Source organism: Mycetomoellerius zeteki, unplaced genomic scaffold (genome assembly GCF_001594055.1).
Source record: "Mycetomoellerius zeteki isolate Tzet28-1 unplaced genomic scaffold, Tzet1.0 scaffold39, whole genome shotgun sequence".
Lineage (NCBI taxonomy): Eukaryota > Metazoa > Arthropoda > Insecta > Hymenoptera > Formicidae > Mycetomoellerius > Mycetomoellerius zeteki.
In genome coordinates this window covers 1,108,615-1,120,874 of record NW_017257381.1, presented here as the reverse complement: position 1 = coordinate 1,120,874, position 12,260 = coordinate 1,108,615, and the positions used below count along the sequence as shown (strand labels likewise).

The window sequence follows — 12,260 nt, the reverse complement described above, 5'->3', positions numbered from 1 at the left end:
ATTGCCTGTGCCCATTGTGTTTCCAGCTTCAATCTCCGATTGAGAACATCGTCAATCGCGACGTCTGGTGTGCGATGAACGCGACGAAAACATTGGGCTGATTGGGCCATTGAACAGAGAACCATCTGAAATTGTCTGAAATCATCGGACGGCAGCGGCGACGGCGCGATCCGTGCGATCTCAATCGACAAATCGACATTCGATAGCCTCGGCGCTCTCGGCACTTCGGCAGGCTGTATTGCACTGTGTTGTGCCAAGCGTCATGGACGCGAATGGTGCGCGTGTTGGAAGCTGCGATTCACTTGTGTAGACGTTGGACCACGTTTCGCCACGCTGTTAAACACGTTTGTTCGACGTCGAGATATGCCTTGCGACAACGTGCCTGGCATGACGAGATGATACCCTATTACAGACGCGACACGCTAGAATTTTTGGAGTAGATCGCGCAGACTGACTCCGCGAGGCGATGAGCAAAATGTCTTGGCTTGGTTGGTCGGCGGACATCAAGAAGAGGGCTTGCAGATACTTGCTGCAGCGTTACCTCGGCCAATTCCTCGAGGAGCTCACGTTGGATCAATTGACCGTCGATCTATACAATGGCACGGGACGCGTCGTCAACGTCAGTCTCGATGTGCAAGTACGCAATGTACTTTTCTTTGTCTCGGGGATCGATTGTACAATTCCTTTCTTTCTTCCTTTTTTATTAACTAAATTCTATAAAGATAATATCGCATCGCCCGATCGCATACTCAGTAAACATCGCATGTTCTTGTCTCTTAGAATATTAGAGATTAAATATTTACATCGATGCGTGAATATCTCGTATTCGCGTTGCCCGCAAATCAAATAGCTGATCGGGATTTAAATACTTCGCAAAATACTGCATACTTAATGATGTGATGATTAATCGCAGTTTTTATTATATTTTGTAATGGATATAAAATATGACAGAATAAAGATAGATTAGTTTATAACAGTTAATTTAGAAAGAATAATTACAGAATTAATTCCGCGCGCGCGCGCGCGCGCACGCATACATACGTTATATGTACGCGTGTGTGTTAAGTTGATAAATATCTATGTAAAAACTAATAAATAGCACATGTTGAAATAATACCTTAATTAATTTGATTTTTGTATTTATTTATTATATTTTTTAACAAATGCCATATTATACATTTATCTATCTTATTTTATTTTTTTGATTGTATAAATTTTGACATTTGGTCTTAGGATTTTTATTTTTTTTTTTCGTTTTGTTAATAGGTAAATAATAAATATTGATTATGCATTAACTGATTATTGAAGCAATAATTATAATGAATTGTGTTAAGCACAGTTAGTTGCAACTTGTGTGTAAATTAATAAAACGCAGCATAGCGCGAGTCATCGGTAAACATCATTCTGGATGTTAATAAATGCTAATTTATACAGGCTCTATTTCTTCGGCTTCTATTTCCAAACGCGATTGAATTATTCCTTTACTCACAGAATAGGAATGTCGATTTTTTTTACTTGCAAAAAAATTTTTTTGCTTAGCGTACAAAATTTCATAGCTTATGCCACCTAACCAAGTTTTTTTTTTATTTGTATTCTAAATAATGACTGTTCATTTGTGTATCAATTATTTGTTTTTTAATTCAGTATGTATAGTTGAGAAATATTTCTATAAAAGGAAACATTTATTGTCACAGGCACTCAATGAGATGGGGGAACAACAACATCTTCCATTGGAATTCGTTGACGGTTTTATAATGGAGATATCTCTTAGCATACCATGGTCGGCATTACTTAGTCAAGCAAGTTATGTAGAAGTCAAGGGTCTCAGACTTACGGTACAACCACGACAAAGAATCGAAACGGGAACATCGATGTTCGAATCTATGTGGAGTTCCATGACGTCCAGTATGCAACTCGCTCAGGAGTGTTTGCAACAAGACGCAGCCAATGCAGGAAATGCTCAACCCTTAGAGGCAGTGGAACTATTTGCACAGACTATAGATTCAAGTATGATACTTGACTTACATTGTACTTTTAAATCCAAAGCTAGCTTTTTTATCATTCATATATCTCTCAGTTTTATCTAGGGTCAAAGTGAGATTTATCGATACTGTGATACGTTTGGAACACGTACCTTTGAATTCTTCCACGGGAGTAGCAATCGAAGTATGGATACAAAATCTTGAATATTCTGACGAGGCTGGATTAGATCCTAGTAATACATCTCTGGATCCCAATGAATCGACGAAAGGTTACATCATTTCAGCGTTCTCCACTAAGCGTTTTTACATGGAGGGAGTAACTTTTCATACTGATGAATTTCCCTCGCACGCGAGAACGTTTTCTAGAAGTATGTTGGCTAGTACGTGTTCTACTCCCGATTCTAAGGTAAAGGTCTGTTTTAGTTGATATTATAATAGAGAAGAGAAACAATTTTCAAAATTTTATTTTTTTTCTTCCTGTATCAACAGAACTCGGACAGTCTATTTACCTCCGCACAAATGTCTCCTACACAGAGCATTCTGCACACTCCTCCAGATGGAAATGCTGTCAACAACTCGAACGAATCAAATCCTATTATGTTTGCTAAGCTAGCAGGTAGACAAGAAGTGAGATTAAAAATGAAACAAGGAGAAGGAATATCGGGACCAAAGGTGAAGTAAACGTAAATTCACGTTTTAAACTCACGATATTATATATAGTTCTAATCACTCTATTAAAAAAATATTGCATTTATTCTAAAATATAATATTTTTTCTATCCAGATATTTCTCTTCTTTTAAAATGAAGAAATATATATTTCAGGTAGAACTGGAAATTACTCTAGGATCGCTCACTTTGTTCCTGAGTCCTAGGCAGCTTCATGCTTTACTAGAATTAGCGCATGGCCTAGCATCTCCAGATCTAGAAGATGTCAGTAATGTTGTTCCAAGAAGATACACGGAAAAACCTATGGCTAGCAGTGATTTCAATCGTATAGAACGTGAGCTTATTCATCAAACACATCCTATGCAAGATTTGAAGACCACAGTACGTTAATTTATTGATACTTTGATACATTCCTATGTTTGTACAACAAAAATATTATGTTTTATCATAGGATCTACGATACGCTCAAGGATGGTCTACTGGATCTGTGGACGAATCTGATAACGAGGACGAATTTCTACCAATGAAATTAGCGGGATCTTCATCGATGTGTGATTCGATCACGAGCAATAATTTCAGTATGGAGGGCAGCATATCAATCAGCAGCATTAGTTCAAAAAGTTCTGCAACGAATCTGCCAAGACATAATAGACACAGACACAACATAGACAACGACACGTCCGCCGAGACTACCCAATTTCACATAAGGGTGTCTTCTGTCGCTCTAGTTCTATTGCACGAAGATATACTGACGCCATGCGTGGAACAACTCGGTCTAACTTCTAGCAGTATAAGACAGATGAGAAACGCGGCGAAGGAATTTTTCAGGCAATTAGGAACGTTTGCTATGGGCGGCTATGGAAGTAAAGATTTTGATACAGCGTCAAAATTACTCACAGAGGCTTGTCGACTTAGTCATATTAGGTACATTATTAAAGACGAACTGATCTTAGTATTTACAGGCTGTTAACTAAAAATCCCGATTGATTATAGATTACTAGCTGCACCACTAGTAATCGAGGGCAGTGAAAAGACTACTAATCAGTTCTCCGCGATATCAGGAAGTTTGACTTTAGCTTGTTTGGAAGTTGTGGAATGTTTGGTTGATTCTAACAACCCTATCTCATATAGAACACCATCGATGGAATTTGTTGAGCTATTAGCGTTTACAAAAGGGAATACAACTAATATCGGATTTTCCAACAAAACCGATTTTAGAATGAGATTTAAATATACACAAAAGGCTGTTCGACATACTCACATGACGAAATTTGCACATCCACGCACAGAGTTCGAGTAAATATTTATCTTTAAATTAAGCAATGTAGCAATTTAAATATTTCATTCAATATCTAAAATTGCTTATAAACTATTTGAAATTATTAAAACGATATTAATCAATTTTATCGATGAATTACGAGTAAATTATTTTAATACCGTTTTCACTTTTCAGCATTCAACTAGAACCCTGCAGAGGCGAAGTAGACATTACTATTGTAGATAGGATATCTGCTATTCTTAATCCGCAGCGAATATGTACTTACAATACTGTAATAAATGCTAGAGATGCTGTAAGTGTAATTAACAAATCCTCTGTACAGATATGATTTTTAATATTTATGACATTTTTTAGTTCTATTCGACGAAAATTATTACTATTTCAATCGACAGAATATTAGTAATTATGACATCTTACAGAATCAACAGACATTATTTGATCAAGCTGTGGACAGTACAACACTGCCAGATTCTAGAGTAGATGTTAAAATCTCTTCGTCATCGTGTATAATTAAATTGAGGTATATGCTATATCAGACAATAGTACTTCATGTATATATTATCTCTTTTTTTTATTTAGATTTCCCGTACCAGATTTAAGACCATTGCACGATATGAGTCGTGCGCCATGGTGGAAGAGATCTGTGAGATCTGATTATATGGTGGTGCAAATGACAGACGCACAAGTTCACTCCACTGTGGACAGCCGATCTCATTATTTAGCTAGGCATGAACTGCAATGTCGGCGGCTATCGTTATTGTACATAGAAACCGAGGGTGATACGCCAATCGAAATCGGTCTAGCTACAGCCGACGAGAAGAACGATGCTGCCGCGTCGGGTCAGCAAGTCAACGACGATCTTGGTTGGGCGAGAGTAGTGGTTATTATGTATCCAGAACGTCTTGGTGCTCCATTGGAGGATAGTTCTGAAGAAGAAATAGAGAATGATAAACGGATTTTAGACGATACCTTGGAGAAAACTCCAAAACATGCGCCTTCCCCGTTCACCTCTAGACGAATCATGCGTGAATCCGACACAGTTCATTCAAAATCTCACAATCAGAACAACGAACACGGTAAAAAGTACGAACAAAGGTGAGTGACTCACTTTTTTTTTAAATAAATGTTTGATTCGCAATTGAAAATCTTTTTTAACATTTTAATAGTGACGGTGAGGAACTAATTATACCTGGCAATCGACAAGAAATGTTGGAGTTTATCGACGAAGGCATACATGGTTCTAGATTACAATTGGAAATCAATTTACCTTGTGCTTCCGTCCAGATACCGTCTAAACGCATTTACGAACAACTGTACAATCGATTCAACACTGATTTGTTCTTATGGGAACCATCTGCGCCCAGGCCCAAGTATACCACTCATATGGAAAGTCACATTGGCCTCGACCTGGCATCTACTCTCTTACAAGAGTCTACTTATCCCAAGTAATCTATTCTAAAGCATTCTGTAAAATTCTGAAATATCACTAATCTATGTATCATTTACAGATTCAGCATGTGTAAAAGCGGGATTCAATATAATTCCGACTCTGATTCGGACGAGGAAGGTATATTCCATTCTACAACGAACGAGAAGAGTCACAAAGAGGCACGAATGTCTTCTAGGAAAGCACAGAGCAAATTGGCAATAACTCTAAGCATCAATCAGGGTCTCCTGTCTATGTATACTCCCGTACGTGACTCTATGCGTAACGTTATACCTGGGCAACAAGGAGAATTGATCATAAGACTAGAGGATGCCACGATATTTTCAGTGACAGCGTACAAGGGGAATGCTAATCTGAGCTATGCTTGCACTATGATGAGGAATGTATCACTGGATCATTGTGGTCTGACGACAAGCCCATCGCAGACACCACCATTGAGATGTATCAATAGCGTTAGGCCACGATATTGTGAGAGAACGATATACCGCAGCACATCCGGTAGTAATATAGCAGCGAATCCTAACGATAAGGACATGGTGACAGTCGCAGTGAGAGTACAAGCGGCTCATCAGACGCACCGTATAAAGACTTTCCGAGTTGCGATAGGTATAAGCAATGCTACATTGAGGCACCGAATGTGTTCCGCCGCTACTTCGTGGTTCACGGAATTGATGGATTGCCTGGACGTGGCAGATCATCCCGTCGCCGGTTATACACCACCGGGCGTTTTGACTGAGCTGCATTTGCATCTGTGGGACTGCGCGATCGATTATAGGCCACTTCATCTACCTCTAAAGTCCGTTGTAACTCTCGGTAATTTCAGCGTGTCAAGCAACATTACAGCGCAGACTAATACGTCAACATTGCGTTTTATCGCAGAGGATGTCGCGCTCTTTATATCAGACAAGCTGCGTGAAAAATTGGTAGATCTAAAACGGGATTATGTGTGTGTGATGAATTTTGGTCTGTTCGAATTATCGTTACGTCTAAACGAGAGGATGTATGGTGGCGTGCCACGGGTTGATCTCCGGGCAAGCAACAACGTGTTGCATGTACGCACGTGCTCGGATTCTGGTCGCGCTCTCATGCAACTACTGACTTACATTGCCAACGATGGTGATTTGCAGCAACCGAATAGCACAATCAACAGCAGTACTGAAAGTATTCCCACCGTACCACCGGCATCTACGAGATATGAGGAAAATCTTCTTGGTGTCGAGAGTATTAACACTCTCAGCAGGAGTCAAGTAGAGCGAGTCTACAGTCTAATGGAGGATGCATTGGAAGAAACTGTAAAAGGGACGACAACCCAGAGTGGTAACGAAAGCGAGAAGATACCAATGACCGAAAATCGGGTTGAGTTCTTCTTTCCTGATGATTCATGTGCTACTACGCGAGAAGCAGAAACGCGAAAAAATACGCAAGAATGCAATAAAACGATTGCATGCAGTGTGGAAGACGATGATGACGATGATGAATTTTGTATCTTGGGAGAGGAAGCTGGTACAGGAATAATACCACGCTATGGAGTACCTGAGGTTCGATCGTTATGCCAAGAACCATTGAGGGTAGTGGATAATCACTTTTCTGTGCCGGTCGGCAAAACCGATTTATTGCAGACTCCACCTAATTATCCTGCACCAGTATTGAAATACACTCTTTGCGAAATGACGTTGATATGGCACATGTATGGTGGCAATGATTTCGATAGTTCTCAACCACAATCTGCAAAGCACGTGATCATCAATGATAACATTCGCAACAATATTATGCATGGAAGGTATGAAATTCAAAGTTAAATTATTAAAAACAAATGCCTGTACAACTCTACAAATATAGATTATATTCTCTCTTTCTCTTTTCTATCTTTGTCCTATAGAAGTAGATCAGCTGTAGGTGCAGTAGGCTTCAATAAGTCTAGTCCGAACGAAGTACACTTTGGCAGCGTGCCAAATTCGCCGCGTGCAACGAGAAGCAACGAATCATTGATCGATTGGCATACACTAGGTGGCCCGGGTCGGCGGCACGACGTGCTGATGGAACTGCAATTGAGCAAGGTTCGCTTTCAGCACGAGGTCTATCCGGAGAATACCCGGGAAGCGTCCAGGCAGGTGCTACTGGTGCACGAGATTGAAGTAAGGGATAGACTGGCGTCGTCGCACATAAACAAATTTCTTTATCAATATAGCAGCGAAGCGAAACCAAGGCAGTCTCACTCTATTATGTTTACCATGAAGGCAGTTCACGTAAGACCGGATCCCAGATTAAGTGCCCAAGAATGTTGTTTGAAACTTAGTCTACTGCCACTGCGACTGAACATAGACCAAGATAGCCTACTGTTCTTAATACAATTTTTTAACGAATTAGGCGGTGGATCGAAGCGAAATCAAGAAAGCTCTAGCACACCTAATAGCTCGCAATCCACCCCCGTATCGAAACAAGGAACACCTACGCATCATCCGCCCATTATGAGCGTGAATGATGATGCGGTGATGAATGACGCGATGATGAATATGTCGCAGAATAATATCATTGATCAGAATCTGTTGATACTCTTGGAAGATGAACTGACATTCAGAGAGAAAAAAATTAAAACAAAGACTATCCACCAAGTCCACGATGATAGTCAACCGATATACTTTAGGTGCGTGATTGAAAAATTTTTATTATTATTATTGAATAGAAATTGCGTGGAGAGTATTAACGATTTAAAATTGTCTTTAGAAATATTGTATTCGGTCCAGAAGTTCTCATTAGATTGGATTATCACGGAAAACGTATGGATTTTACTCATGGACCGTTGGCAGGTCTATTGATGGGCTTGGCGGAACTGAACTGTTCTGAATTAAGACTGAAGAGATTATCGTATAGGCACGGATTGTTGGGTTACGACAAACTTTTTACATATCTAGTTTCGGAATGGTTGCAAGATATCAAGAAGAATCAACTCCCGAGTTTACTTGGTGGCGTGGGCCCGATGTATTCTGTAGTACAGCTGTGTGAGTGTATAAGTTGATCTTGATCTTTCGTTTGGAAATCAAACGCGATGTTATTTTTTAAACTGTATCAAACTGAACATCCTTTGCATGCTAATCCTAAATGACAAAATACACCTGACTATAATATTTGCTTGCACTCTTGTAGTTCAAGGAATACGCGATCTATTTTGGTTACCAATCGAACAGTATCAGAGAGATGGGAGAATTGTCCGCGGATTACAACGCGGAGCAAATAGTTTTACAACATGTACTGCAATGGCTGCGTTGGAATTGACATGTAGAATAGTGCAGGCGTTACAGACTACAGCCGAGACTGCGTACGACATAGTTAGTCCTGGTCCCAGTGTTAGATGTAAGAACAAAGGGCAGAAGGGTCGTCGAAAGAGATATAGTCAACCATTGGATATTCGAGAAGGGGTGGCTAACGCTTACACATTAGTCAAAGAGGTGAATCCAATATAATACGACACATTAAATGATGCATTTTTGTGTTTTATATCTATAATGATAGTTGAAAAATTATTTTATTTATTTGTATTATTTATCTTTATCTCGTTTCTATTGGGATTATACAACTAATTCTGCTTTTCTGAATTTGCTCTAGATTTATGCTATTTTAACTTGCTCTAAATTTATCTTATATTTCGAAACTTATGTCATCCTATCTCTATTCACAAGAACTTTTTTTTATTCGCTTAAACAACTCATTACTGCCTTTTTTCCTATTTTGAATAAAAGAAATGATGATCACAACTAGAATGTTTAATAATTCAGGGTTTAGGTGAGACTGCGACTCAACTGGTTCGTGTGGCGAGTGAGGAACACGAGCACAAGGGCACTGTCGGTGCTGTTGGCGGTGTATTGCGACAAATTCCACCGACAGTTGTGAAACCGATTATTTTGGCCACCGAGGCGACGAGCAACGTGTTGGGTGGCATGCGATCATCGTTAGTACCCGATGCACGTCGAGAGGCGGTACAAAAGTGGCGGCAAGATTCCGATACGTGTTAATCCCATCGATACAAAATGGGAAAATTGTTAAATCGTTATCGGATCATTAGTCAATTTCGCTCAAACAACGCTTTTCGATCGCAGCCAGTTAGGCCGAGCCACTTTTTATTGTAACATATTCATGACATATATATATGTATGGAAAAAGAATATTAAGTATGGAATAAGAGTGCCATACGTTTGCGTTACGTTTGGCGATATTGTGATTATTCTCACTAGATCTATGCGAATTATTATCGCGTGGTCTGTGCGATTAGGCCTCGAAAGAATCAAAGGATCAGAAATGAATGCAAAGAAACGATAGACCTAAAGACGGATCGTCGATAGACGACGAGAGACGAGAAGAATCGCCATTGGGTCCTAATTATAAATATTATATTGTTGACGTAGTCAGATCGGTTCCATTCATTTTTTGTACATTATATGAAAAGTGTGCGACGCATCTGGCAGAGATCTAATGATAAATCACTTAGTTAAGAATTGTCGCTAATTTCGTTAAAATTGTACAAAATACTTGTTACACTTGTAGAATATAAAGATAGCTAAACTCTATACCGCAAAGGAATATATTACATTGCTTCTATATATTCCTTCTCTATACATTATATATACATATATATTTTTTTGTTTCGATCATGTGAATGTTTTATACCAATGATATATGTGTATCCGAAGATTTTTATTAATAAAATTATACATACAATAAAAGAACGTATTGTTATTTTATATAATTTTTATAACAATCATTTGGAAGAAAATTGACTTTTATTCCCTCCAATTTCAGCCTCACACACACACGCACGCACGCACGCACGCACGTACATCACACTAAATGATATAAAATTTATATCATTTATATATTTATATATGTGTGTGAGGCTGAAATTGGAGGGAATAGAAGTCCAATTTTCTTCCAAATTTTAAAGACCGATTAGTTTGCATCGTGACACTTTGCATCTATTCGATATTTTATATTTCTTCTTTTTTTCTAAGGTTCGAGTATACGCTCATTCCGTTCATCCCATTTATAGACGGAAAGTGCGAGAGAGATGCAAGTATGAGAGGGGGATGGCTGGCCAGTAGCGGAATTAACGATGGGTGCGACGAAGTCGAGGGTGCCGAGGCGCGTCGTGCGCGGTCGTGCGCGACAGTCGGGAAGATGCGACAGAAAGCGCTCGATCGTTCCGCGTGACGAGTTAAAGGGACGACGAGGCCAGACGAGGCGAGGCGTCCGTTTATACGTCTGTTTGCGAGCGTCGCGACGATTATGCAGTCTCGTTCGCGTTGCCGTACGATCAGATGAAGGAGCTCGACTTTCGTTCCTCGACATCTCGATTCGACGATCGGAATGGTTTCCCTGACGCGGGTTTCTTTCGCTGCGCTTCTCTATGGTAAGCGGCTGTCGATGTCGACTATGTCAGAACGCTCTCCTCCTGGGTGCATAGCGAGGAAGAAACAATACATTACACAATCTGGACTCGATGATTTTCCATATCCGTAATTTCGTGTACTGGCCGATCAATAACGGATGATTCGCTTGATGTTCGTTTGATTCGATTATCACGAATCTTCTGTATGCCAAGTAATTGGATTGTATCAGCGTATAGAGAATTTAAAAGATATCGGCACATCTTGGGATTCTTAAGCATGCAATGTTTCGCGCGATCTTATCTATAGTAAAGTAACGAACTGTATTACTGTATTTTTGTTTTTATGGCATATGTATTTACGACGTAATTCAATAAGTTCTTCGTGATGTCTTGACAAACAAATTCAATTTGATTCTGTCGATATGATCTTTGTGTAATTGCACGTGCAGAAGGAAATATTTTTACTCCAGCTCTTTTTGTTGTTTAATTATTACATTTTAGTTTTTTCAGCGATTCTGACGCATACGGCAGGGTCGCGTGTATTTGAGCTGAGTGATAGGTAAGAGACATTACTACTTTACTCCAAGTTCATGCATGATTACTTAATGCATTTCTTGCAGATTTCTGGATATACACAAAGATGGACAATGGCTAGTTATGGTACGTTTAATGCTCTTTTACGTTCTTTAGAAAATATCTATTTAACTATTTAAAAAATGTTTAGAGTATTTTAAAGATGCTCATTAGCATCAGTAATATTAAATTGTCTATAAATTTAATATCTGATATTACATACTCCAGCCTCAGTCTAGGACTGCATTGACTTGTATCTCAAGACCGATAAATAATCGGTGCGCAGTTTTGCTCGAACTAGAAACTGTAAAAAATTCATATAAAAATATGCTTAAGCATCAAGACTCACTTGTCCGAATATGGCTCTTCTCACTCATTTGTATCACAACTATTTTTGTTTTTTTTTTTACAGATGTATGCACCATGGTGTACGCATTGCAAAAGATTGGAACCGATCTGGTCTCATGTTGCTCAACACTTGCACGCAACGCCCATACGAGTGGGACGAGTGGATTGCACTAGATTTGCCAGTGTAACAAATACGTTCAAAATTAAAGGATTTCCTACTATTTTATTGTAAATATACAGACTTTTCTTCAAGTTAGTTACATTACGCTCGCATGTAATAATGTTTTCGTCTTACAGTTTAAAGGGCGATCAGAAATATGTGTACGAAGGTGATAGAACTAGAGAGGAAATAGTGAAATTCGCTTTAAGATTAAGCGGTCCTCCCGTGCAGGAAATAACAAAAACACAGAGTTTCGACATCATAAAGAAAGAACACGATCTCTATTTCTTATATGTAGGAAACAGAGCTGGAGCTTTATGGGTAAATTGTTTTCACAATTTCGTAACATATTATGAAGGTAGTTTGAAATTCAAATTCATGTGTCTGCATTTAATGAATGTAGGAACTTTATTACAAGATTGCG

The 12,260-nt window shown here is 39.1% G+C and overlaps 2 protein-coding genes across 4 annotated transcripts in view; both read left to right on the top strand.

Moving 5' to 3' along the window:
* The first annotated feature begins 182 nt into the window (after positions 1 to 182).
* Positions 183 to 9,976, top strand: Atg2 (Autophagy-related 2). 3 transcript variants are annotated; one of them, XM_018453571.1, is made up of 16 exons: positions 183 to 637; positions 1,695 to 2,007; positions 2,078 to 2,388; positions 2,472 to 2,654; positions 2,806 to 3,030; positions 3,101 to 3,573; positions 3,643 to 3,945; positions 4,103 to 4,220; positions 4,348 to 4,448; positions 4,508 to 5,011; positions 5,095 to 5,373; positions 5,437 to 7,155; positions 7,255 to 8,019; positions 8,100 to 8,374; positions 8,520 to 8,821; positions 9,149 to 9,976. In XM_018453571.1, the coding sequence occupies exons 1-16, from the start codon at positions 467 to 469 to the stop codon at positions 9,383 to 9,385; spliced, it is 6,279 nt and encodes a 2,092-aa protein (XP_018309073.1). In that variant the 5' UTR covers positions 183 to 466; the 3' UTR covers positions 9,386 to 9,976. The 3 variants fall into 3 exon arrangements, with proteins under 3 accessions (XP_018309073.1, XP_018309072.1, XP_018309074.1); XM_018453570.1 differs by having other exon boundaries at positions 4,508 to 5,023; XM_018453572.1 differs by having other exon boundaries at positions 531 to 674; positions 4,508 to 5,023.
* A 530-nt stretch (positions 9,977 to 10,506) lies between these two features.
* Positions 10,507 to 12,260, top strand: part of Tmx3 (Thioredoxin-related transmembrane protein 3) — a 2,956-nt gene continuing 1,202 nt past the window's right edge. Inside the window, exons 1-5 of the mRNA XM_018453575.1 lie at positions 10,507 to 10,776; positions 11,266 to 11,314; positions 11,376 to 11,415; positions 11,741 to 11,904; positions 11,974 to 12,195. Coding sequence (XP_018309077.1) covers positions 10,734 to 10,776; positions 11,266 to 11,314; positions 11,376 to 11,415; positions 11,741 to 11,904; positions 11,974 to 12,195 — 518 coding nt within the window. The 5' untranslated portion in view covers positions 10,507 to 10,733. The remainder of the gene's footprint in view (positions 10,777 to 11,265; positions 11,315 to 11,375; positions 11,416 to 11,740; positions 11,905 to 11,973; positions 12,196 to 12,260) is intronic.

What these genes read in the sequence shown, in the direction of transcription:
- Atg2 (XM_018453570.1), top strand. Translation starts at nt 467, where the DNA reads ATGAGCAAAATGTCTTGGCTTGGTTGGTCGGCGGACATCAAGAAGAGG. An exon ending in AGTCAACCGATATACTTTAG is followed by an intron (nt 8,020 to 8,099) that starts GTGCGTGATTGA and finishes AATTGTCTTTAG; the next exon opens with AAATATTGTATTCGGTCCAG. An exon ending in CTTACACATTAGTCAAAGAG is followed by an intron (nt 8,822 to 9,148) that starts GTGAATCCAATA and finishes TTAATAATTCAG; the next exon opens with GGTTTAGGTGAGACTGCGAC.